The sequence below is a fragment of the Oratosquilla oratoria genome, chromosome 9, assembly GCF_046742065.1.
Source record: "Oratosquilla oratoria isolate Oo_2021 chromosome 9, ASM4674206v1, whole genome shotgun sequence".
Lineage (NCBI taxonomy): Eukaryota > Metazoa > Arthropoda > Malacostraca > Stomatopoda > Squillidae > Oratosquilla > Oratosquilla oratoria.
The window spans coordinates 73,864,156-73,889,155 of NC_134785.1; the positions used below are offsets into that span (position 1 = coordinate 73,864,156).

Genomic DNA, 25,000 nt, shown 5'->3' on the forward strand with positions numbered 1-25,000 from the left:
ACACTCCCCATCTCCCACACTTCCCATCTCCCACACTTCCCCGTCTCCCCCTTCCCCTCCCCCTCCCCCTTCCCCTCCCCCTCCCCCTCCCTTCTAGCCATGTCTGGTCACTATTTACTCATGACGTCATCCTTTGACCCCTGGAGCCTTGCCAGCTTCGCCGCCCCCGTACACTGTCGAGGACATGTGTGCGTGTGTGTACATGTACGTGTGTATGTACTTGCGGTCGGTGGGGTGTGCGTACGTGTGGGTGTGGGTGTGTACGTGTGCAGCTGTGTGCGGATATGCATGTACACATGCCCTTTTGTTTGTTTGGGTTGTATTCATTAGTGTGATGTGCTTGTATGTATGTTAATGTGTAACGTTGTAGGTTCATTAGTGTGTATTTTTGTGTCCGCATATGTGTGCTGCATGGGTCTATTTGTGTACTGTATGTATATATTTTATTGTAATATACAGTATAAGAATTAGACTTTGGGGCACTGTATCCTTCCATTGGTCAAACTTTTTTTTTTACCATGTACCCGTGTGTGTGTATGTGTGTCCGCGTGCGCATGCGTGCGTTCTTGCATGCTTATTTTTGTAGGAAGTGTGTATATATTTTGATATGCAAGGCGTTCGGGTTTTTGTGTGTGCGCGTAGATATACTGCTTCTGGCCCAGTGTAGTAGGCGGGATGCAGGGATGACCCGTCATCCACGAGGAGCTAAGATGAGAGGGAGGGAAGGGTGGTGGGTGGGAGTAGGTACCTGCCTTTGACTTGGCTACCTCCCTTACAAGGGGGAAAAAATTCTTGGTATACAGATAGAAAACACCTACACACACACACACACACGCACACACACACACATATATATATATATATATATATATATATATATATATATATATATATAATATAGATTGCGAGCTCGTCACAAATGCAGTCTTTATTGAAGCTCATCAGGTCCACTTGGTATTGATCCCTTTGGTCTTCATGGATGAGAGTGGATTGCAGTGCAAAAGAGCTGCAAAGCATATTGACATGCCTTTGTGTCCACACGACGGGTTTAATTGGTAGTTAGGAACTGTGATAGGTGGAGAAATGGGGGGGGGGCGTGCTCGTGAAGTGGATGTGTCAATTCCGTGTGTACGTTTTGTAATCGGATGTGATGTGTGTGTGTGTGTGTATGTATGTATATATGTGACCCGACCTTGTGGGCGTGACAAGCTTCTGGGGAAATTGTCGGTCGTCTATTCGTAAGTAAACGTGGGCATTATTATTATTATTATTATTATTGTTATTATCACTATTAATATTTCATCCAATTCGTACGATCCCATGTACTTTTGTTTTTCAACACGACCCCTATATACTGTATATATATATGTATATATATATATATATATATATATATATATATATATATATATATATATATATATATATATAATCCATGTCCAATTCCACCCTAAACCATTTCCTCAACAAAATAATCTTGTGGAAGGTAATGGTGTATATCGTAAACTGGAGTGAAAAGGATTGCAAATGGTTTACACCCAATCGAGTTTATCGTAAATGAATTCTCCAGGCGGCAATTACGATCAAGGCTCGAACCTCAGAAACGCGGCAAAAGGGTTGGACTCCTACTCCCCTCCCACACTCCCCCTCTCTCCTCCCCCTCACTCCCTGTGCAAGCGACCATCTTACCCTGTAAGCTTTGTTTGTCTCACCACTCGGGCATGTTACTGACAACCTCCCCCCTCCCCCTCCCACTCCCACTCCCACTCCCCCTGTAGCGTCCAGTGGAATGTGTCGAAACACTTGAAAGCGTTAATTTTACTACGATTCTTCCTGAAGCCTATAAATCCTAAAGCCACAATTGAGGTCTGGGTGAGGACGCGATGATAGGTAGGATGTTATACGATTGATTAATGTTTGTTACCATTTTATAAGACTGAATATATATATTTTTTATAATATATATTTTCCCTTACACTAGAACGGCTTCTCACCCGGGGCATATATATTTTGTAATATTTATTTTATTTTTCTTTATTTTATTTTTTATTTTATTATTATTATTTTTTTCCGTTTTCATGTTGTACAACGATAGATATTTTAGATTGTTCTGCAAGGAAATGGCGAATTGGTTTGCAACCAGGCGTACCAATATCAGTGCAAAATACATTAACGAGTCGAAAAACAAGCGTTCCAACCAAACGTCCTCGCTGGACACCAAGTGGAGAAGAAATTAACATACCCGCTCAGGTACACCACAGGCAGTTTGTGTGTTCATTTGAACATCTTATGACGGGAATAGTCATGAGGTTGAACGTCGGGGGCTGGTGATGTCATGGTTCAATTTAACTGAGTTGTGTTCCTTGGAGAGAAGGAGGATTTTTTTTTTCTGTCACATTAGTTTGCATTGTTTTGTTGGAGGACGTCGCCGACGATAATGTTGGGGTGTATCTCTCTTTCCCTCTCTCTCTTTCTCTTCAATCAATCTCTTTTTATTTCTGCTCCGCTCTCTCTTGGCTCCCTCTCTTCTCTCTGTCCCTCTTTCTTCTCTCTCTCTCTCTCTCTCTCCCTCTCTCTCTCTCTCTCTCTCTCTCTCTCTCCTCACTCTCTCTCCTCACTCTCTCTCTCCTCCCTCTTCTCTCTCTCTCTCTCTCTCTCTCTGCCTCTCTCTCGGTTGAGATTTATGAAGACTACGCAAATAACTTTAGCACATGTTTACAATTTCGAAATGTGTAGAATATATTTATTTCTTCGCGTGATGGCCTGTATGCTGTATAATACATTTACTGCAGTTCTGGTTTTTCTGTGTTGCGGCAAATGCCGCATTGTCCGTAAAGCGGTGGTCAAATGCAGTCCATATTTGGTCTCTGAAGGAAACTCCTGTGCAGTTGTCGATTCACTATTGTCCACAATTCGTGATTGCAAAGGTTTATACGTTGCTGGACAGTACAAATCTCAGATTGTTTATATGGTGTCTCTCTCTCTGTCTGTCTGTCTCCTTTTTTCTCTCCTTTTTCCTCTCTCTCTCTCTCTCTCTCTCTCTCTCTCTCTCTCTCTCGTAATTCTAGAAGGCACAGTCTATGAACTTCTCTAATTAGGGAAAGAAAAGAGTAGCTTCGTATCATACAAATTCTAATAATAGCCCGAACAAATAATATCAAGAATGTCAGTTTATTAAAAGGGTTGAGGTTTTACCCTGACCAGTTTTTGGGTCCACTTGTGACCTTAACCCAATTTTATGTTCATCTCGGTGAGGAAGGTGCTTTTTTTTTTTTTTAGTCTCGAATGTGGAGTTCATGTGGCTCGTCATGGAGTGTGTGGCAATGGGGGAGTGGTTTGTGGGTGGGTGGATGGGGGGAAGATGAATGGGGGAGATTGGGGGGCTATCCTGTCGTGACCTTTGGCTCCCAGATCCTCGGGTCCTGTTTATCTTATCCTAGGCTAGAGCCCTGCCTCCTCCTTCAGTACATCTACACACACATGTATACATATACATGTATATGTACATAAACATGTACAGGGGTCAAGGACAGGTACCTGAAAGTGGACGTGTGCAACCCCGAGGGGCTGGTACTCTGTCCCCGGACCGGGTCCAAGATTCAGTACCTCCCTTATCAGCTTAATTGTATTTCTTTCATCGTTTATCATGAGGTAGAAGTGACAACCAGACACTGCTCCTCTCAAGTAGGTGACAAAGACTTTTCGCCGTGCGCCGTCCACGACACGACGTCGTGCTCTCAAGTATGGACGCTTGCACACACCACGACCACGTGTGAAAGCGTTTAGATACCCATGGTTATTTGAGAATACGACGTCGCGTCGTGGACTGCGCACGGCAAAAAGTCGATACGTGTGAAACGAGCCTAATACATTCTAGTGTCTCTTTCCAAAGAGGAAGACCCGAGGTCAGGTCTGGCACTTTGGGTCAAGGTGGCACCTGTGAACCTCGCCAAGGAGTGGTAGGACATCTTGTCACCAGTGTCTGATTGCGTTTAGGGACATGTGATTGGGATGCATAGGCCCATCTGCGCCAGGTGGGGCAGCAGGTGGACGTTTGGCCACCTGTTGGTAATGAGGCCCACACGTGGAGACTATCAACTCGCCTTAAGGACGATAGAAATTGATGGAGGAGTCTTGGTGGTTGACCCATGTGTCCCGTCCGTCGATAGCGAACACGGAAACCCGTGATGGATGTCAATGGCAAAGAGAGACGTGCAAAAGTTAGAGAGGAACGTATAAAAGGTACAGGTCCGGGTTCCGTTTTTTACTGTTGAACATGGCTATTCATTAGAGCCCTCAGGCCAGACAGGCAGGCAGGCAGGAGCTCTTGTTACATCGCTTCTATTCAGCTGGTCAATCTGTGCAGGTTGTTTTTGTGGCTGAACATGTGGGTCGATGTGTGTGTGTGTGTGTGTCCTCGTCCTCCTCCTCCTCCTCCTCCTCCTTTTTCCGCCTCCTCCTTCTCCTCTTCTTTTTCCACTTCTTCTTTTCCACAACCACCTCTTCCTCCTTCTCCTTTTTTCCACCTCTTCCTTTTCCGCCTTCTCTTCCTCCTCTTCCTTTTCAGCCTCCTCCTCCTCGTTATTGGCAATAGTTTATGATAATAATAAAGTAATTAGTTGCTGGTAAGGGTGCGAGCGAGTTGCATTATGACGATAACCTCCGCCCTACCCAATGATACGGACCGGGTAACAAATTGAGAAGGAAAAATTTGATGTCTCGTGTCTGTTCCTTTACTCTGGCAGTCCACACAGCCTCACTCGTCAGTTCGGCTCTGCTTTGGGTTGAATGGAGGTGTTGGGAATGTGTGAATATTTGAAGTGAGGATGAAAGACCCGGGACGCCTTTTGTGGGATCACACGAGTGACTGATCGATGGGTTGTTTGGGATGGCTTAGCAAACGGCGAAAGGGGTGGTGGATCACGTGTTGTGTTCGTGATCGGCAGCTGTTATTCTCAAGGGTGAGAGCTCGGATCACAAATACGGCGTGGTCTGTGGGCTGCTGTGAACTTACACACACACACACACACACACACACACACACACACACACACACACACACACACACACACACGTCCACACATCCAACTAAGTGGGATACTAGTTTGTAGTGCTGTTGTGCTTTTCAGCCCTGGACGGGGACCGAACTCAAGGCCGCTTGAAAAAAATAAAATAAAATAAAATAAATAAATGGAGGGGGGCAATTTTATATTACGATCATTTCTCCAAACTGCCCCCCTAAAGCTGAATAAAATCGTTTGACGTGAACAACAACAACAACAAAAACATTTTAAAGTGAAGACTTCCAGCCGGCTCTAAGAACATGTAAGTGGTGTGTGTGTATGTATGTATGTATGTATGTATATCCCCTTCAACACGGTAGCCTGGTTTCAATGTATGCTTGTGGATAGGAACATAGTGATTTGTACAGATATCGTGAAGTGGAAACTTTGATCTGAAGGGAATACATAGTAACTCCTTCGCCAAAAGGTACTCCACTCGTTACCCTTCCTTAACCAGAACAAATTATACAAAGGGAGACACTGTATTGAAGGTGATATTTATTTGTTTAACTCGGTTAATGAAGACGGGCAGTTGAATAGAGCCAACGGGTGGGCGACGAGGCCTCTCTCGTCTTGGCCAGATGGTTCGGGGTCAAGCCAGCTGATTCCGGCGATTGTGTGTGTGTAATGTGTAGGTTGTGTAATGTGTAGGTGTGTGTGTGCGTGTATGTGTAGGTGTGTGTAATACATTTCTTAGGAATTAGTGCAATGACAGTACAGGAACTTCATCGGGAGAGCCCTCAGTAGCTTCAGTAAACTCATCAGATGTATTGTATCGATGTGAAGATGAAATATATTGAATGCTGTTGTCAGCAATGACATTCAATTGGTAGATCTATTTCTCAAGACACCAACAGAGATTTGGTTGGGCATTGGCAGTAGGTCCTGCCACAGGACCTGTTACTGTAATCAGGCACCGTATAGGCCCAGTGTGGGTGTCAGGGAGCATGGGGGGGGGGGATAGGGAGCGAGGGTGGAAGTGAGGGAGGGCGGATGTCCCGGCTAAAGGAATTCTAGTCCCAGCAAGCCTTCATATTACGGTGTACAGTCACCTTTCTTCCACAGGTCAAGCTTGCTGCCTTGTTTCCTTCTGACCTCTGAAATGGTATTGCCTCCCTTCTTGACCTTCCTCTACTTTCTTCTGTCCTCCTCCCTTTCCTTCCTGACTTCTTTTTCACCCACCCTCCCTCCCTCCCCGCTTTCTCTCCCATTTTCCCCCTTCCTTTTTCTTTTTATACGTTGGCCTCGTCGTTCACTTCCTCACCTTGTTCCCACCCCTTTCTTCCCTTCCTCTCTTGTCCCTCTTCGTTCCATCACCTCCTCTTCTTCTTCCTCCTACTCCCGTCTCTCTTCACATCTTCCTCTTTCTTCCTTTATCTGCCCCACTTTTCCTCACCCTTTTCTTCCCCATCCTCTCCTCCTCGAGACTTTCTCCTCCACCACACAGAATGCAAGATGTTCTCCCTGCTGACACGTGGCTGAGCAGGTGTTGGCCGCAACCTTCTCGAGCCCTAATTACCCAACGTCTTTCTTGTTTCCTCTTGCAACCTTTGTCGTTCTCAGTCTTCCATTGTTCCTTTCCTCCTCCTCTTCCTCCTCTTCCTCCTCCTCCTCCTCCTCCTCTTCTTCCTCCTCTCTTCTCGCACCCTCCAGTTTCATTGCTCCCCTCATCCAGCTTCCATCCTGTCCGCGGATGACTTGGCCATTCATCGATTGTAGTGGAGTGTTCCTTTGAAGATTTACGAAGAGAAACTAGAGTGACGGATTCGCGTGGCCGAAGGTAAATTTTGCTCGGAAGAAGATCGCCCGCGTTACTATCCCCAGAAAGCGGGTGGACAGTCCCCTTGACAAAGCTACAAAAATTGATAAATGAAATATAAACGTAAATGTGTAGAACAGTCTCACTATATCCCCTCGTCCACGTTTTAAGTAAACTAGAGGTATCGGAACCGGGCACGGAGGGGAAGAAGAAGAAGCAAATACGAGTTTAATAACGGCCACGGGAACTGATCGGACGCGCGGGACGTGTGTGTGTGCGTGCGTGAGTGCGTGGTGCGGTAGGCGTGGCTGCTCCGTTGGCGCGTGCTGGGGCAGGCGGGAAGCCACGCAACCCTTACCCGCCATCCGCCGTGCAGGACGCAACTCTGCTCGATCTAGCTCGCTCGCGCGTTCAACGGTCTGCACTGGCCGTTACGTGGGTTGTATTGACAAAACGCTTTCTGTGATGGTCGTTTCGAGGTCAGTATCGTTGGAGTTCCCACCTGCTGCTGTCGTCTTTGTTGTTTGTGTGACGTATCATCCTCCCTGCCTCCCTTTTCTTCTTCTACTTCTTCCTCTTATCCTTCTCCCTCTACTTCTTCCTCTTATCCTTCTCCTTCTACTTCTTCCTCTTGTTTCCTGCAGGAGAGAAACGAAACTCTAGAATACGAGAATCCCGTCGAATGTGTGGTCTCAAACCAGGACCAAAACAAACAACGCTCAACTTATTGGTCAAGGCACGGACGAGTGAGGGTGGCCAGTCTATCCGGTGACAGGCAGCTGGTGGGACGCTGGGTGGGGGGTGGGGAGCGTGTGCTCGGGGAAGGGAGGAAGAGGAGGAGGTTGCAGGCAGTATTATTTTTTGCGGGGGATCCGGGTTGTACAGCTGCGGGTCAGCTGCAAAACCTCAGTCAAGACTTCTTGGTCGAAGTCCTCTTCGTCAAAGACATCTTGGTCGAGTGTTTACTTCTTTAACTTCTTCGTCTTCGTTTTCTCCTTTTTTGTGCTTGCGTGTAAACACGGAGGGTAAGAATTGCCGACTTTCCTCTGGTTTTGTATGGTTGCTGTTACGTTCAAAGAACAAGACTATGTACGTTTGGTTTGAAGGATGGAGCTCTGAAGACATACGCGCGCGCACACACTCACACGCACTCATACACACCTATTTATCTACCTAAATACAAAATATAATCAAGCAAACGTGCGTATATTTTTGTGAGTCTTGATTATACTGAGGACGAAAATGAGAAGCAGATTCAAAGCAGTTGACAGCTGCGGTTTCTTCCACAGGTAACGTGACACAGCTTAGAGTAAAGTTTGGATTCATATCTGGTGTTGTTTCTCCTCTAATAGCATGAGCAGCAGCAGCAGCAATTTGCGATATCTCAAAGAAACATGAGTGAAGGGTTGTCACTCTGTCTTGACGAACCAAATTGTGGGGTCCCCTTCTCGAACGATCATCTTCATCTTAGGGGTCGGCACGTCTTGCCAAAGGGTCCTACCCGATGTAGGGCGCTTTCGCACGTTGGTGGTGGTGGGGGGTCTTTGATTAAATAAAATCACCAGGCGGCAGGTGGGTAATATTACAGGACGGATCGATGGGGCAGTTGATTCTGTCTACAAACCAAGGATTTTTTTCCCCCTCATAAGGGAGGTATCCAAGTCGAAAGCCACGCACCCACTCTCATCCGGCCATCCTTGTTTCCCTTCTCTTCTTAGCTCCTTGTGGACCAAGTGATGGTCATCGGGGTGGGTTTCTTGTTGCTATGGTCTGTAGTTTACCAGCGCTTCTATCGTTGTGGGCAATCATGCGCGTGTTGTGAGTTTTGCACGTTGGTTTAGTTAGGCAAAGGGATTGTAGTTTGGTTGACAATCGTTGGATTGCGCCATTGGCCTATGTAATACAAGGCTAGGCTCGTCTCTTCCTCCCAACATGGAGGTCAAAGGTGACGGCTTCGGCCGTAGTTTAATGCTCCATAACGTCTTCCCATGCTTCGTGATTGTTTTTAATTTCGTAATTGCGCCAGAGAATTGGATAAGGATGGTGGTACCTTGCCTTTTATGTTTTATGCATACGCGCGCGCACACTCACACACACACACACACACAAACACACACACTATTTGATAGGCATGTTTTGTGAAATTGCTTGAAATACAGTTCATGTTGAATAGACATGCATGCTTGCATGCATGCTTAGTTTATTGCATCGTATATGAGTAACAAGAAGCACAGCACAGCTAAACACAAGGCAGTTGTCTTCTTCTTTTCTTCTTCCTCTTCTCCTACTCCTACTCCTCCTCCTCCTCCTTCTTCTTGACGGACAGCCAAGACAGAAGTGACACCTTGGCGAGGAAAAGGAGCCTCAAGCAGAGAAACCAAATAGTCACAGTAGGTTCTGCGCGTGGGTTTCTGCCGCGAGGTACCGGAGGAGAAAAATACAGGGATGGGAAGGATGTTCAGTGGGTGTTAATGTGTGTATGAGTGTGTGTGTGTGTGTGTGAAGGAGGGCATGCTTTGATACTGCTATCCCTCTCCTCCCAATTGTGTGTTTGTGTGTGTGTGTGAAGGAAGGTATGGTTTGACACGGCTAACCCTCCCCTCCCAATGAAGGGGAAAAATCCTTTAGTGCATTTAGCTAATTGTAGTATACAGGAAAGGATGAACGCTCGTGGGCTCTCGTCTCCTCTACTCTAATTGTGTGTGTGCACGCACGCATACTCGTAATGGTGTGCCACCTTATTCATTGTCAAAATATCATCACACAAATAGGATATCGGTGATGCATCGTCAGAGGTGTAACACAGAGTGCCGTGATGGGCTAAACACGTGACCTGTGGTGTTAAATGATGGAATGTGGCGTGGGCTGGAGTGATGTGGTAATGTGCTGTCATTGATGTGAAAGACTTGAGGTAGGAGAGTAGGGCTGGATACACTAGCGTGTTGGCTGTTTCGCGTCCTTTGGTTTGAACGGTCTGTTCGTTGATGGGTGTGTTTGTGTACTTAGTTGTGTGTGTTTGTGCGCGCGCGTGCGTGTGTGTGGCTTGTCTACCTAGTCTTACCTAATTGCACTCTAGTGCGGGTGTGATGCTCCGTGTATATCCTATAAGATATGTGTTTGCGTGTGTATTTGTGTATGTGTGTGTGTGGTGCGCGCTCACGCGTGTATTACATGCCCCGTTTGTTTGTGTTCGAACGTGTGCGTGTATATTTGTTCCTTGCGTTCGAGTACACACAGGAGTGTGTCAGGGGATCTGTGGGTGTGATGGTGGCAGGGAGCCACCGAGGGGGGAGGGGAGGGGGGGCTGGCACTGTCCTTTAGGACGAGGAAACACCCCCCTACACACACACACACACACACACACGCACACGCACATATACACTGTGGTGAACTTGAGGCTAGGTAGGATAAATTGGAGAGTAGGAAACAGGACCCGACGAGCGTTGTTCCATTCCTGTATACTACAATAAGGTAAATGTACAAAATCTCCCCTCCCTCCCTCCTTCCTTCCTTCCAGGTGGTATCACTTGAAGACATTCGACGTTGTGCATGTGGTTAAGTTTGTGCTCGAACATTTGCATTACCTTCGCCTTTAAGAATACGCCTGGAGGGCGAGGCAACTTCGGGTCAAGCGCCAAGTTCAAGGATGAGCCTTGCCTGAGGACAACCGTCGCGTTTAGTGCTTCTTCTATGTGCCCTGGGGCTCCTCAGGCCCCGCGGGGGCGGAGGGAAGGGGGTGGAAAGAACCCCCATGGGGGGGTGATCGGCGGATGTTGGGTGATCTCTTTGATTGGTGTGCATTTACTATTCATAGTCTGGGTCGTTGAATTGCATTATGGTAATTCCGACTCCCGTGGTAGTCGGTACGTACGTACAAAGTGAGCGGACATCTAGCGAAGTCCATCGAGGATCAGTCTTAACGCCTTCACTACCGAGAGGGGTGTCACGGAAATTAATGGAATAGCCTGCCGGCAGAAGGAAGGAAAAGGTACCACGTGGTAGGTAAGGGATCAGTCGAGGTCGGCTGTAACTCAGTGGTTATATATATATATATATATATATATATATATATATATATATATATATATATGTATATTTCCATTTCCCTTCTTCATGAATTGGCAATATCCGTAGGACTCCCCTTCATTTTCTTCCAAATCCCACTCTGCAATATATATATATATATAAAATGTTCATTACAAAGTTGACCATTAAAATCATATTATATTTCATAGTTTTTTGTGACGTGCTTAACTTGTATCAGGAGACATTATTTAGAAATGTATTATTTTTAACCATGTACTGTAGAAAGTAGCAAACTCAGCCTCGTGGGGTGGGGGTAAAACTGTCCATTGTCTAGTTACATACCTAATTATGATGTACAGGGAAATAAAACCACCAAATACTATTATGTGTTTTGTACAATTCCTCACTTTATTTTGTTGACAAACATAATTAGGTGACAAAGACAATGACCAGTTTTACCCCCATGTAGCTACTTTTTGGCTACTTTTGTCCCCTTCCTATGGCCTGTGACCCCCCCCCCCACCTCCCGGGGGAGAGGGGAGGGGGGTTTCCAGGCCCCTAGGTTGAGAACCTCAGCTGTCTTGGGTCACGCGCTGGACTCGTGATCGACAGCTGTTACCCTCACGGATGAGAGCTTGAACTCGTGTTTTGTTCGACCTGTGGGTAATACCTTACTCATGTGTGCATTCGTGTTTTTTATTGTTGTTATCATAATTGCTATTATATACGTTCAGGATTTGTATTACATTATATGGAGGTGTTTGCACCCCTCCTTTCTTAGTCGAACTCTCAAATATTTTGTTGATAGTTTTACTGAGATGGATTGTTATCCTCTTCGTGATCGAGCGTGTATTATTGAAATGAATAAAATCGTTTGACGGCATATATTTAAAAAAAAGTGCCACGCGGGACGAAAGTGTTACACTACTGCTCGCTGGATTCCATTCTTCCTCATAAAATATTTGCCTGAAGGAGATAAAGATAGCGTGTGCGCGCGCTCGTGTGTGTGTGTGTGGGGGGGTATTTAGATTTGTATCACATTGTCTTGTCGACTAAAACATTATCAGTCTAGAAAGATACTAACTCTATCACAAGAATGCAGTTCGAAGATCGTTGGCACTGTCATGGGTGCCAACTTGAAAGAAACGCACGCATCATTTCGGTGCCACAAGGTGCCGCCGACCTTAGAGCCAGGATGTTTACGTTTGGACGTCTCTGGGCTGAACATATCGTTTGGAACTCACGGACGCGATCTTGGTCTGTGCGGCACTGGTGCCACTTCTGAAGTGACGGGCAGGTCCTGGTGCCACTTCTGAAACGATGGTTGCCAGGTTCTTCATTTAGGTGAAACTTTGTTATTTTGCTACTTTTCTCATTGTTATTTATTTTTCATTTATTTTGTTATTTTGTGTGTATAATATATATATATATATATATATATATATATATATATATATAATGTTTAGACATTGGGACATGGTGGAAGGGAGAAATACTGGTTTTGATGCGATTATTGAGTTTATTCCAGGTCGGTTTCGCTTTACAGTAGTTTCTTCCGGTCAGGAATAAGCTCAATAATCGGAGCAAAACCCGTGTTTCCGCCTTCCACCTTTCTAATACATACACACATTACATATATATATATATATATATATATATATATATATATATATATATATATAATTTTTATTGTATTGATTAATTAATTTGTTTATACATTTATTTTTTATATTTGTTTAATTCCCGAGCAAGCTTGAGACATTTCTCAGGTAGACTATGCTTGAACGTGAGTTGCAGCTCTCAGCCAAGTCTTTTAAGAGAAAAATAAATATTGGCCTGCCGCCTGAGATCAAAGATATTCTAGATTTGAATACCACATAATGCTGAGCAGATAAATTTAGCTTCAAGGTCATAGGTTGTCATGTTAGGTCACCTGGTGGCTGTCAACTTGATGACATCTTTTTCAGGGTCCATGTAACTTTTGCTGAAACATTTTTATTATGTCTAAGAATGCCAGTGAATATTTAGGGTACTAGGAGTCTCCCCCTCCCTCTCCCTCGCACAACCTCCGTCACACTCTCCCTGTTCTTCTTTCTCTCTCTCTCACTCTCTCACTCTCCCCCTCGCACTGCCTCCATCTCACTCTCTCACTGTTATTCTCTCTTATTTCCTCTCTCTCCCTCCCTCCCAAAACACAGCATTCGATTCTGTGTGTGTGTGTCCAGCTTGTCATAATGTGTTGCCAGAACAAGGAGCACCATATATGGAGTGAGGTGCAAGGGCTCTGCATCAGGACAACGCAGCCATGCAGCTGCTGTTGGCGGATCACCAGAGTAAGAAATTACTTTATTGCTCTTCTTAGACTTTGTGGTGGTGTTGCTTCAGCACAAGCTCCTACTGAATAAAATAGTCTAGCGACAGCAATAACATCTATTTTAAGTTGTCATACCATGGTTCACCTTTATTCTAATTTTAAAGACATCTTGGACAAGTTTATTTTTGAGTAAGGAATCTAACATACACAATAAAAGTATATGGGCCATTTTTCCAGCTTATATGTATTTGACATCCTCTGGCCCACCCAAAAAGGACTGCATTGGCCACGGGCCTGGAACCTAGGATGTTTGGGCCACGGGGGTGACCCAGTGTGAACATTTGGGCCACGGAATAAAATATTTTGATATTGTTTCATCTTGTCTTGATGATACTTGGTTCGAGCTTGATCCGAGTCACGTTCAAACGCTATTGTATATTTTATGAAATTGGGAGAGAAAAAAAATTCCCCCGTCTGGGGTATTGGCTGCTTGTTATTGTGGCAAAGTAGCATGCAGTTGATACTTTAGGGTCTATATGGGGCGCCCCTACGGACCAGAGCCACACATCATTTTGTCTATGATAGAGGAAAACTCTGTTCATAGAGAAATGATGACACTTTTATACTATGACTGTCCCTCCGTTATGCTCTCCCCCAATCCCTTGTTTGCTGTCCTGTACCATTTCTCTGAGTATTCATTTTCTGTGGTGGGGGAAAAGAATACTGCCACTAAGTATTTCCACTTGGATCGTAAGAGGCGAGAAGAAAGGGACGGGGATTGGGACTAGGCATCCTTCTCCTTGTAGCCCCACAGGGGACATTCCTAAAAGAAAAAGTAAAGGCATAAGAGGGTCTGGGAGTTTTCGGACCAGCACCCTAAGGTTTTGGGTCTTTTAATGTGCGTGGATGTGGTACAGATGAGAGTAAAAGGGAAGAGATAGGTAGTATGTTTGTGAGAAGAAAGATGGATGTGTTGGCTTTGAGTGAAACTAAGTTGAAAGGGAAGGGTGAGTGTAAGTAGGAGGTTATCAGGAGTGAAGAGAGGGCGAGGGAGGGAAGGGGTGGCTATTCTAGTAAGTGAAGAGATAGGTAAACGTGTAGTGGAGTGGAAGGAGGTTTCCTCAAGGATAATGTGGATGAAGGTGAAACTGGGAAAGGAGATGTGGGTCTTTGTAAGTGCATATGGGCCTGGCAGTGAGAAGAGTGTACAAGGGAGGCCTTTTGGATTGATTTAAATGAGTGCATAGAGGATTTAGGGAGAAATGTCAATGTAATAGTACTGGGAGACCTTAATGCTAGGGTAGGAAATGGTCCAATTGATGGAGTGGTTGGGAAATGTGGAATTCCAGGAAAGAATCGTAGTGGAGAGTTGATGGTGGAAATGTGTCTAGAAAGAGAGTTGATGATAGCAAATACAGTGTTTCGGAAGAAAGTCAAGCATAAGTACACATGGGAGAGGGTGGTGGATGGAAGGGTGGTAGATAGAGCGTTAATGGATTATGTAGTGGTAAATAGGACTATGATAGGAAGAGTTATGGATGTACATGTGCTAAGGGGAGAGGGCGGGGGAATATCAGATCATTTCCTGGTGTAAGGTAAGTTGAGAGTGGAGGATAGATGGAGAAAGAGGAAAGGGGCAAAAGGTAGGGAGGTGCTTAGAGTGAACTCTTTAAATGAAAAGGAAAAGGAGAAGAAGTACAAGAAGAAGCTGAAGGAGTAGTAGGAGGGACTGAAGGATAGAGTAGAGCTAGGTGTGGAGGAATGGGGATGGTTCATGGAGGGAGTCACAAAGTGTGCAAGAATGGTGTTTGGAACAAGAAGGACAGGAGGAAATAGAAGAAAGGGTAGTGAATGGTGGGATGAGGAAACAAAGAAGGTTGTAGAAGAGAAGAAGCGAGCTTTCACAGTTTGGTTACAAAATAGGACGAGGTAGTCATATGAGAGGTACAAAGAAAAGTAAAGAGAAGTAAAGCAAAAGGTAAAGGAGGCAAAGAGGAGAGCAGATGTGAAATGGGGTAAGAGTATGACAGAAAATTTTGAAAGTAATAAAAAGATGTTTTGGAAGGAAATTAAAAGAGAAAAAGGAGGCGAATCAAGTAGAGAAGAAAAGGTAAAAGGTGCAGATGGAGAGATGATAATGGAAGAGAAGGCAGTAAGGGGAAGATGGGCAGAATATTTTAGGGAGTTGCTAAATGTGAAGGAGGATAGGGAGGGAAAGATAGCTGCAGTGGGAAATGCTAAGAAAATGACCGTGATGAGTGAGGAAAATGGAGGAGAAATAAGGAAGGATGAAGTGAAGACAGTTGTTAAGATGATGAAAGCAGGTAAGGCACCTGGTCTGGATGGATGCCATGCAGAATGTCTAAAAAAAAAAAAAGGAGGTACAGTGATGGTGGACTGGCTGGTGAGGTTATTTAATGTTTGCTGGAGAGAGGGTAGAGTGCCGGAGGACTGGAGGAGTGCCTGTATAGTTCCACTTTACAAGGGAAAAGGGGACAAGTGTGAATGTAGTAGTTTCAGAGGGATTAGTTTGTTAAGTGTAGTTGGGAAGGCTTATGGGAGGATCTTGATTGAGAGGATTAGGAGAGGAACAGAGGGAGTAATTGGTGAGGAACAGTGTGGATTTAGGACAGGTAGAGGTTGTGTAGATCAGATCTTTGTGGTAAGACAGATATGTGAGAAAGCTATAGGAAAGGGGAAGGATGTTTTTTGGGCTTTTATGGATCTGGAAAAGGCTTACGATAGGGTAGACAGAAAGGCACTGTGGGAGGTTATGCAGATATACGGGATAGGAGGAAAGCTTCTGGGAGCTGTCAAGAGTTTTTATGAGAGTAGTAGAGCTTGTGTCAGGATTAGAAATGGAGAGAGTGAGTGGTTTGAGGTAAAGGTGGGACTTCGTCAAGGATGCGTTATGTCGCCCTGGCTGTTCAACTTATACATGGATGGGGTAGTGCGAGAGGTAAATGCAAGGGTAGTGGGTCAGGGATTGGAGATTATTAAAGAAAATTGAGAAAAATGGGAGGTGAGCCAGCTGTTGTTTGCGGACGAAACTGCGCTTGTGGCAGGATCGGAGGAGGGATTGAGGAAGTTGGTGACAGAGTTTAAGAAGGTGTGTGCAAGAAGGAAGCTAAAGATAAATGTGGATAAAAGTAAGGTGATGAGATGTACAAGGGGTGAAGGTGCCAGTAGACTGGAAGTGAGCATAAAGGGAGAGCGACTGGAGGAAGTGGATAGTTTTAGATACTTGGGTGCAAATGTGGCAGGAAAAGGTGGAGTAAAGGTGGAGGTAGAATGTAGATTGAGAGAAGCGAGTAAATGCTTTGGTGGATTGAAGAGTGTAATGAGGAATAGACATTTGGGAATGGATGCTAAGAGGAGACTATATGAAGGAGTGATTGTGCCAACAGCACTGTATGGGGCAGAAACATGGAACATAAGAGAGGAAGAGAGAAGGAGTTTGAATGTGTTTGGGATGAGGTGTCTGAGAAGTATGATGGGGGTTACTAGGCTAGATAGAGTGAGAAATGAGGAGGTGAGGAGGAGAACAGGGGTGGAAAGGGGGTTGGGAGATAGGGTTGATGAAAGAGTATTAGGATGGTTTGGACACATGGAAAGAATGAGTGAAGAAAGACTAGTAAAAGGTATGGAAGGCAGATGTGGAGGGAGTGAACATGAGGGGACGTCCTAGGATGAGGTGGATGGAGGGGGTGAAGGGGGCTTTGGAGAAGAGGGGAATGTCTGTTGAGGAAGGACGGGAGAGGACAGAAGACGGGGGTGAATGGAGAATGGTTGTATATGGATGATGATGTGATGCATGAGGTGGAATGGGGGGGGGGATGGGGGGTGAGGTAGTATGTGTGAGCAAATTTTGACGCAGCCCGAATGGATCTCTCCCTGTCTTCTCCTTTTATGCATGGGGGGTCGCCGATTTGATGAAGCGGCCTTGCTGTGGATGTGCTGTGTCTTGTGACACTGCTTCTGACCCAGGGCAGTGGACAAGGTGCAGGGATGACCCATCATCCAGGAGGTGCTAAGAGGGAGGGTGGAGGGTGTGTGGAGTGTATTTAGGGATGGAATGGGTGGGAATGGTTTTATGCCTTTTCCTTTTTTGGCCACCTCCCTTGTAAGGGGGAAAAATCCTTGGTATATGTATGTATGGAAAAAATTCTTTATACATGCTTTAGACATTTCGTCTTTTTTAATTTGTTACCGTGACCACATGAAATCCTTAGAACCCAAATCAAGAGATCTCGCGTCAAATTGGTCTATCCCATTGAGTGACCTGAAGACCTTAATCGAGTCTCCTCTTTCTCTTCGCCACGTCGGCGTTGGAAGGCCTAATGCAGTCTCCCCTCGTGTGGCTTATCTGCCAGGCTTGGGACCAGTTTGGTTGCTGCCTCTTGTAATCTGCGCGTGTATGTGATTTAAGTGTGAGTTTGCATGCGTGTTTGTGTGAAAGTTGAGTGTGTGTGTGTGTGCTTGTGATCGACAGCTATTCCCCTCCCGGAAGAGAGCTCAGAGCTCATACATGACCGATCTATGGGTAATGCTATGGCCTTACACGCACACTCACACCCAACTCCCCGCCCACGAGAGTTAGAGTAACCCGCAGCGCAGCGATACTGAAATTTCAGCCCTGGGCGGGATTCGAACCCAGACCACCGTAGTGGTACCCGGGAACTCTACCAACCGCCAGAAGTTGTGTATATGAGAAAGTTTAGTGTTAACGTGTGTGTACAATGTGTGTGTGTGTGTGTGCGCGCGCGCGAGTGTGCACGAGGGAGAGAGAGAACGAGCGGTCAGTGAAACGTGACTCTAGTTGGGTGTCGGGTGACCCCGCATGACCTGACACAAGTGACACGAACTTCTTATTGAGCCATTCCCCCGAATTCCCCTCCCCCCCACCTTACCCTAGGACCCTCCCCCTCCCCCCCACCTTACCCTAGGACCCTCCCCCTCCCCCCTCCACACATAGCCTTCCTCCATCTCCTCCCTTACACACAGCGTGACAAAGACGTGTCGTCGTTAGCAACCTACCATATCGTTGTCATGGCAACCACTCATTTCCTTTCCCCCCTGTGTGACCTCCTACGTCTTCGTCAAGGCTGCAGGAAACCAAAGGAATGCTTGCTGTAAGTAGACCCGACCAGTTGCATGACGAGACCATGCACCCTTCCAGAGAACATTTCTGACGTCATTGTTAGAGAGACAAACGACAAATAAGGCTTCCCTGTCTGTCCTGTCACTCCTTCCCCTCCCAAACTTCACTCCCTCCCACCACCGCTGTCGTAGCCACAATGTCACGTGTCCCAGTCATCGGATCCACTTAGGTTGTTCTCTTCATTGTTGCAGTCAGTGGTGGCAACCACCATCATCATTCAACCTCACTCCCGTATTCATATATATATATATATATATATATTTATATATATATATATATATATATATCTATATATTTATATATATTTATATAAAAGTAACGTAGATGTTGTAACACAAGAGTAAAATAAAATTTAAACAGAGATACAGAGTAAACCGTATATTTCGACCATATATATATATATATATATATATATATATATATATATATATATATATATATATATAATATGTGTACATATATGTGTGTATATGAAGGTGGAAAAAGAAGTCACGGGTCTAGTTCCGAGTTTCTGAGTTTATTCCTGACCGGTTTCGCTCTATGCTTCTTCAGAGGAATGTGACTCTGGGGTGAAGCTGGCGGTATACATAGTAAGAATAGGACCGCGTTCCCTCCTTGGAGGTGGGCTCCGTTTTGTTGTACAATAATTTACAATTTTTAATACAGTGTACAATAATTTAACTTTTTTGTAATGTAGCTATTAAACCATAGATGTCAGATACAGCTCCGGTGTGTGTGGAATGTTGACCGAGGGTGTAACAGTGTAAGTGGAATGAGTGGTGTAAAAAATGTGAAGAACCCGAAAAGTGTCATTAGATAACTTATAATATAAAATAATATAATGATAACATATCCAGACAAAAATGAAATAGAATAAAATGAAAACAATGTGATAATTTTGTGATGTGACGTCCTATGACATCACTTCGCATATTGTTGCATGACATAAGATATTATCAAAAATATTAATATTGATACAATTTTACATGTGTAGTGCAAATAATATATAAATAATATGAATAACATGCAGACAGAATGAAAATGTGATAATTTGAAGTGGAATATTGATACAATTTTACAAATGTAATGCAAATGATGAATAAATAATAGTATAAATAACATATCCAGACTGAATGAAAATAATGTGATAATTTGAAGTGGTGTAACGATGAGATGTCATATAAAACGTTACACCACTTCAAATTATCACATTACAGTGTGTGTGTGTACAAAAACCCACTGGGAAAATGAAGATTGGCGACCGGATGTTCTCGTCTATTCAAGAAATTGTGTGTGTGTGTAATATATATATATATATATATATATATATATGCCGTGCATATTTTACGTGTGTGCGTGTCTGCATTGTGGCTCTTGCATTCACCTCATCTGCGTCGTCGCCGCCTGAGGCCGAGGCGAGTAGACCTGGGCGCTCGGAACTCGGGACGACCGTGCCCGGCAGAAGCTGCTTCGACCGAAAAGACCCTTCGAGACCTTTTGCGACGGTGATCCGGCAACGACGACTTCTGGACAAGGCGAACCATGCGTGAGGAAGCAACAGGAAGGGGATAATATGCATATTGAGTATGTAAGGTAGGCATCCCCCGTCCCCATCAGAGCGGAATCCTAAGACCCGGCGAAGCCAAGGCAAGGGGACTTCGCTGGGGCGAGGCTGGAGGGGTAGTGCCCCTCCACGCTTGCGTAGTCGTCGGAAGACTGGAAGGAACCGCTCATCGTCGAAGACGTTTGTTATATTTTGCTTTACTCTTCAAGATCCCAAGGCCGAAGGAACGATAGGACATCGCGTGGATTACCATTACCACAAAGCCATTACCGAAATGCCATTACCGTCAAGCCATTACCGCGTGAGCCTATGAAAAACAGGCTAATTTTACTGCGGACTTGAATTTTGCGTCAAACTTACCATTGCCACGTCCGCGCAAGCCTAAGAAAAAAAGCCTATATATATATATAATACACTGCGGACACGTACCTTGCCATAAGTTTGACATGACCGTCATCATTCATTGTTTTGGCACTTTCTTCGATAACTGATCCGTGAAGATATGAATATTTCCCTCAGCTGAATAAAATCGCCGGACGGCAGCCAGAAGCAAATGCATCGAGCTCTCCGTCGCTCTCGAGACGTTTTTCATAAAGAGCGACTCTTTGGGTGTTTGGAACTAAAGAAACTTTTGAAACCTTTGACGTCGACGGGGAGTTTCTTCAGCTGTGCATACACACACACACACACACACACACACACACACACACTGGCCTCACAAGCCGGAGAACCGGGGTTCGATTCCCCGGCCGGGCGGAGACAAGTTGGGTTTGTCTCCTTTCACGTGTAGCCCCTGTTCACCTAGCAGCGAGTAGGTACGGGACGTTAGTCAAGGAGTTGTGACCTTGCATTCCCGGTGTGTGGAGTGCGAGTGGTCTCAGACCTAACCAGAGATCTGCTAATAATGAGCTCTGAGCTCACTGCCGTAGGGTGGTGTCTGGCTGTCTCGAAAAGAGGCTGCAGCAGATCCGAGGTGAATACACACACACGTAAATGTGTGGAATAGGTGAGATGGTGATATAGCCATTGGAAATCGGAGATATTTATTAAGTTGGAACTGTACATGAATTTGAGCCTAGGTATGTTAGAAAATTAGAGATAGGAGACAGGAACCAGCGAGCGTTGTTCCTCTCCTGTATACTACAATTAGGTAAACACACACACACAACTCGATGGCTTAGTGGTAGAATTCCTGGCCGCCACTACGGCGGTCCTGGTTCGAATCCCGCCCGGGGCTGAAATAACTTCAGTATCGCTGCGCTGTGAGTCGTTACTCCAACTCTCGTGGGCGGGGAATTGTGTGTGCGCATGTAAGGTCGCAGCATTACCCATAAATCGGTCATATATGAGCTCTGTTCCGGTAGGGAAATTGCTGTCGATCACGAGTCCATCACGTGATCCAAGACCATGGTGAATCACACGGAAGGGGTTAATGTCACTGTCTACGTCACGTAGAGTGATCGGTTTTGGATGAAAGGCTATTGTTCACCCGTAGAGTGCAACAGGGACACTAACCCATCTTAGAAAGTTTTTCGTCTCTGATAACTAGCGCTTCTATCCATGGGGGGGGGGCAATGTTTTGCCGAAGAGGTAGTGTCAGAGAGGTAGTAGAGGAGGGATTCAAGGAGTACAGCAGAAAGGAAGGATATTAGAATTTAAAATTGATCAACGTTCATCTTTGAGTGGAGGAAAGTCTCCAATATATATATATATATATATCTGCGTGCCTGCGGTCCTTAGAGGTGTGTGACGACGGTGACGGGTAGAATCGCCGCAAGGCTCGGATAAGCACAGTGGGAGGAGATTGGAAGAATATTAGGTCATTATAGACCCACTGGAGCAATTTAGGGTAATAAGTAAAACTCACAGTAATAGGTACTTTTGCAGGGCTTTGGGCGCCAGTTCTGTCGTGACCGAGGACCACTCGGTCGCAATATGGGTAAAGTACAAAATATAGAAGGGAGGAACAAGAAAATGGCATGTGTGAACACAATATATATATATATATATATATATATATATATATTTCTTAAAGAGATGCTAACAAGATATAATTTCATAAGAGATCGATGATTGTCTTGTAATGAGGCGACGTGGAGAAAGCAGGCTAAAGATCCTCGGAAGGCGGACCCGTCAGACAAGTAGGATCGAAACCCCGTGGGCCCAAACGCAGGATAAATCCAGTCCCGGTATGGGGACTAGGTTGTCGTGTGAACTCCGGACAGCATAAGAGGAGGAGGGGGGAAAAGCGGTTCCGACGACCTACTCCCTTTCTTCTCCAGCTCCGTTTTGGGCAGGTTTTCTAGAACTCCAAAGAGAAGGAATTCTGGCGGTGAACACTCGCGTCAGCTTGGGACGTTAACACTAAGGAAATTGCGCCAGCTTGTGGCGATAACTGCAGCTGGTGGAAGCGATGGTCACTCGTAGACGCCTTTGTCTTTCGTAAGCTTGTCTCTAACTGTCCCCCTCCTGGCTCCAGTCCCCTGTCACGTTACACCCTGCCCCCTGGTTCCTCTTAAAAAAAAATCAACTAATACAAAATCCTGTGCTGTACAACAAATAAAAGGAAAATTAAAAATTGTTATTACACATGAAAGGAAAAGGGAGGAAGGAATTGGTTAAAAAAAAAAAAAAGAGGTAAACTATTTCCTAGGCCGATACAGTAATAGTTTACGGGCGAGTACAAACAAGCGAACACCTGAACGAACAGAAAATTTTCGTTCTCAAAGAAATGGGATAAAAGAATCTACTAAGGGCACCATTCATAAGACTAAAGTGCAATCCCAAACAAGTGGACTATGAAATAGTCAGGAGCCAGTTCCACGATTTGAAATACTAAAATGGACGAAGACACGTTCAGAGGGAAAGCGGTCTCCCAATGGGAACAAACGAAAAATTTTGGGGAACAAATCGTTCTGAATACGAACGAAGGCATGAATAAATACATATATATAGGTACATAACCATACACACGCACACACACAGGCTCATCCTCCAATTCTCTGTAGATCGTCGCTACAAGGTGTCACCAAAGACCTTGAAATATTAATTGCAGTCAATATGTTATCCGAGGTAATTATGCTAAACTCGACAGTGTTATCTTAACTAAGTTAATTATTCTTGGCCTAGCCGGCTCTCGGGGGCTCTCGTAGTCTTAAACCAGATGGGAGGGGCGCGGTGAGAGGGGGAGGGGAGAGCACTTAACTGAGTATTGCCCAGATGAGGGGGATGAAATGTTTTTCGTGTATGACATCACCAGGCACTACTAATTAGAGTTACTTAAAAGTATCTGGGGTCTGTCTCGTGTGAGCATTTCCTGTTGTGTAGTCTGTGTGAAGAGGACCCAGAGCAGTTTGGGACATCTTCAGTCTTGTGTGTTCATTTAACGCTCATCAGTGTGGTGTGGTGTTGTGACTCGTTTTCAGTCTTCTGTCTCTGTCTGTCTGTCTGTCTGTCTCTCTTTCTGTCTGCATGTGTGTGTGTGTGTCTGCCTGTCTCTGTACGTGTGTTTTTCTGTGTGTGTGTTTCTTCGCCAGTCTTGCTGTGTGTGTGCATCTGTCTCGCTGTATGTGTTTGTCTCTGTCTCGCTGTATGTATGTGTTTCTCTTTGTCTGTCTCGCTCTGTGTGTTTGTCTCTCTGTATGTACGTCTGTCAGTCTTGTTGTGTGTGTGTGTCTCGCTGTGTGTTTTTTTGTCAGTCTTGCTCTGTGTGTGTTTCTCTGCCTGAGTCTTGATGTGTGTGTGTTTGTACGCCTCGCTGTATGTGTGTTTGCCAGTCGTGCTGTGTGTGTTTGTCAGTCTCGCTGTATGTATGTTTGTCTGTCGTGCTGTGTGTGTGTTTGTCTGTCTCGCCGTAGGGTGTGTCTGTCTCGCTGTGTGTGTGTTTCTGTCTCGCTGTATGTGTGTTTGTCAGTCTCGATGTATATGTTTCTGTCTCGCTGTATGTTTGTCTGTCAGTCATGCTGTGTTTGTCTCGCTGTACGTGTTTGTGTGTCTGTGTGTTTGTGAGTGTATTTCTGTCAGTCTTGATGTGTGTATGTGTCTGTCTTGCTGTGTGTTTGTATGTGTATTTGTCTCTCGCTGTGTATGATTCTCTCTCTCTCTCTCTCTCTCTCGTTATCTTGGAGACATTGTGTCACCGGCTTAGAATGTGATCTAAGATAGATTTGATCCCTTCCAGAATGAGATGTGTATTTCAGTGCTAGCCATGAGTATATATAGTATGCGATTATTTGAAGAATTATGCCAAATATATTTCCCCACCAGTAAGTTATATATCGTTAAGATTACAAACGGAATCAGTGTGTCTAAGAAAAGAAGGCTGCCGGTTTGCATTTTTATTTTATTTTATCTTGTTTTATTTATTTTTTCACCTCGAAGGAGACTAATGTAGTGTTCGTTTTTGCTCTTTTGCAGGTGAGTGTCGAGACGAAGGACAACGTGAAGGTACAGTAACGAGAACAAAATGGCGTTTACGCCGGAATCCGACGGAATCCGACGGAAGCTCCTTGGACTCTGTCAAGACGACACTTGACAAAGGAATCTGAGGAATGCCTTGCGCTCTGGGAAGGGAGGGGGGGGGAAGTGGTCTGTGGGACTATACAGACACACACAGGCAGAGACAGACAGATACGGACACAGGCAGACAAGCACATATAGACCAACATTATACCAAGACTTTCTACAACTTTGCACAAATCCTGTATATTTTGTACAACGTAATGTAAGTATCCAGTCTGTATCCATTAAAATTACCAGGAAACTTTATTAACCGAGTTTACAAATACTGCGACATTATACAAGATTCTATATCTACTGTTTTGAATTAACTTAGCTAACTTTTGTCAAATGGAATTATTTCTAGAGTACATAGAGAGGAGAGAAGAGAGAGAGGGAAGGGAGGGAGGGGGGAAGGTGGGTGTGGTGATGTTGGAGGGAGGGGGGAGTGGGGAGGGAGTAGCTGAATCTGTGGTATCCTGGTAATACTTTGTTAAACGTGAGTAGCCTACGCCAGGGGACGCTGAGTATCTACGGCCGAAGCCGTCACCTTTGCCCTATGTGCATTGGAGACTTGAGGCAGGTTACTGCTGGGAATTAGGAGAAGAGTGCGGGA

At 45.0% G+C, this 25,000-nt stretch overlaps 1 protein-coding gene across 12 annotated transcripts in view; it reads left to right on the forward strand.

Moving 5' to 3' along the window:
- The window catches only part of pnut (septin 7-like protein pnut), a 579,804-nt gene that overhangs the window by 220,771 nt on the left and 334,033 nt on the right, over positions 1–25,000 (forward strand). For 8 of the 12 annotated variants that reach the window (XR_012966748.1, XM_076190985.1, XM_076190977.1 and 5 more), the window contains one exon: positions 24,304–24,333. The exons of the other annotated variants lie outside the window; for them this stretch is intronic. Coding sequence is in view for 7 of the 8 variants with exons in the window: in XM_076190985.1 (XP_076047100.1) it covers positions 24,304–24,333 (30 nt within the window). In the remaining variant the exon portion in view is untranslated. The remainder of the gene's footprint in view (positions 1–24,303; positions 24,334–25,000) is intronic. 12 annotated transcript variants of the gene reach the window in all.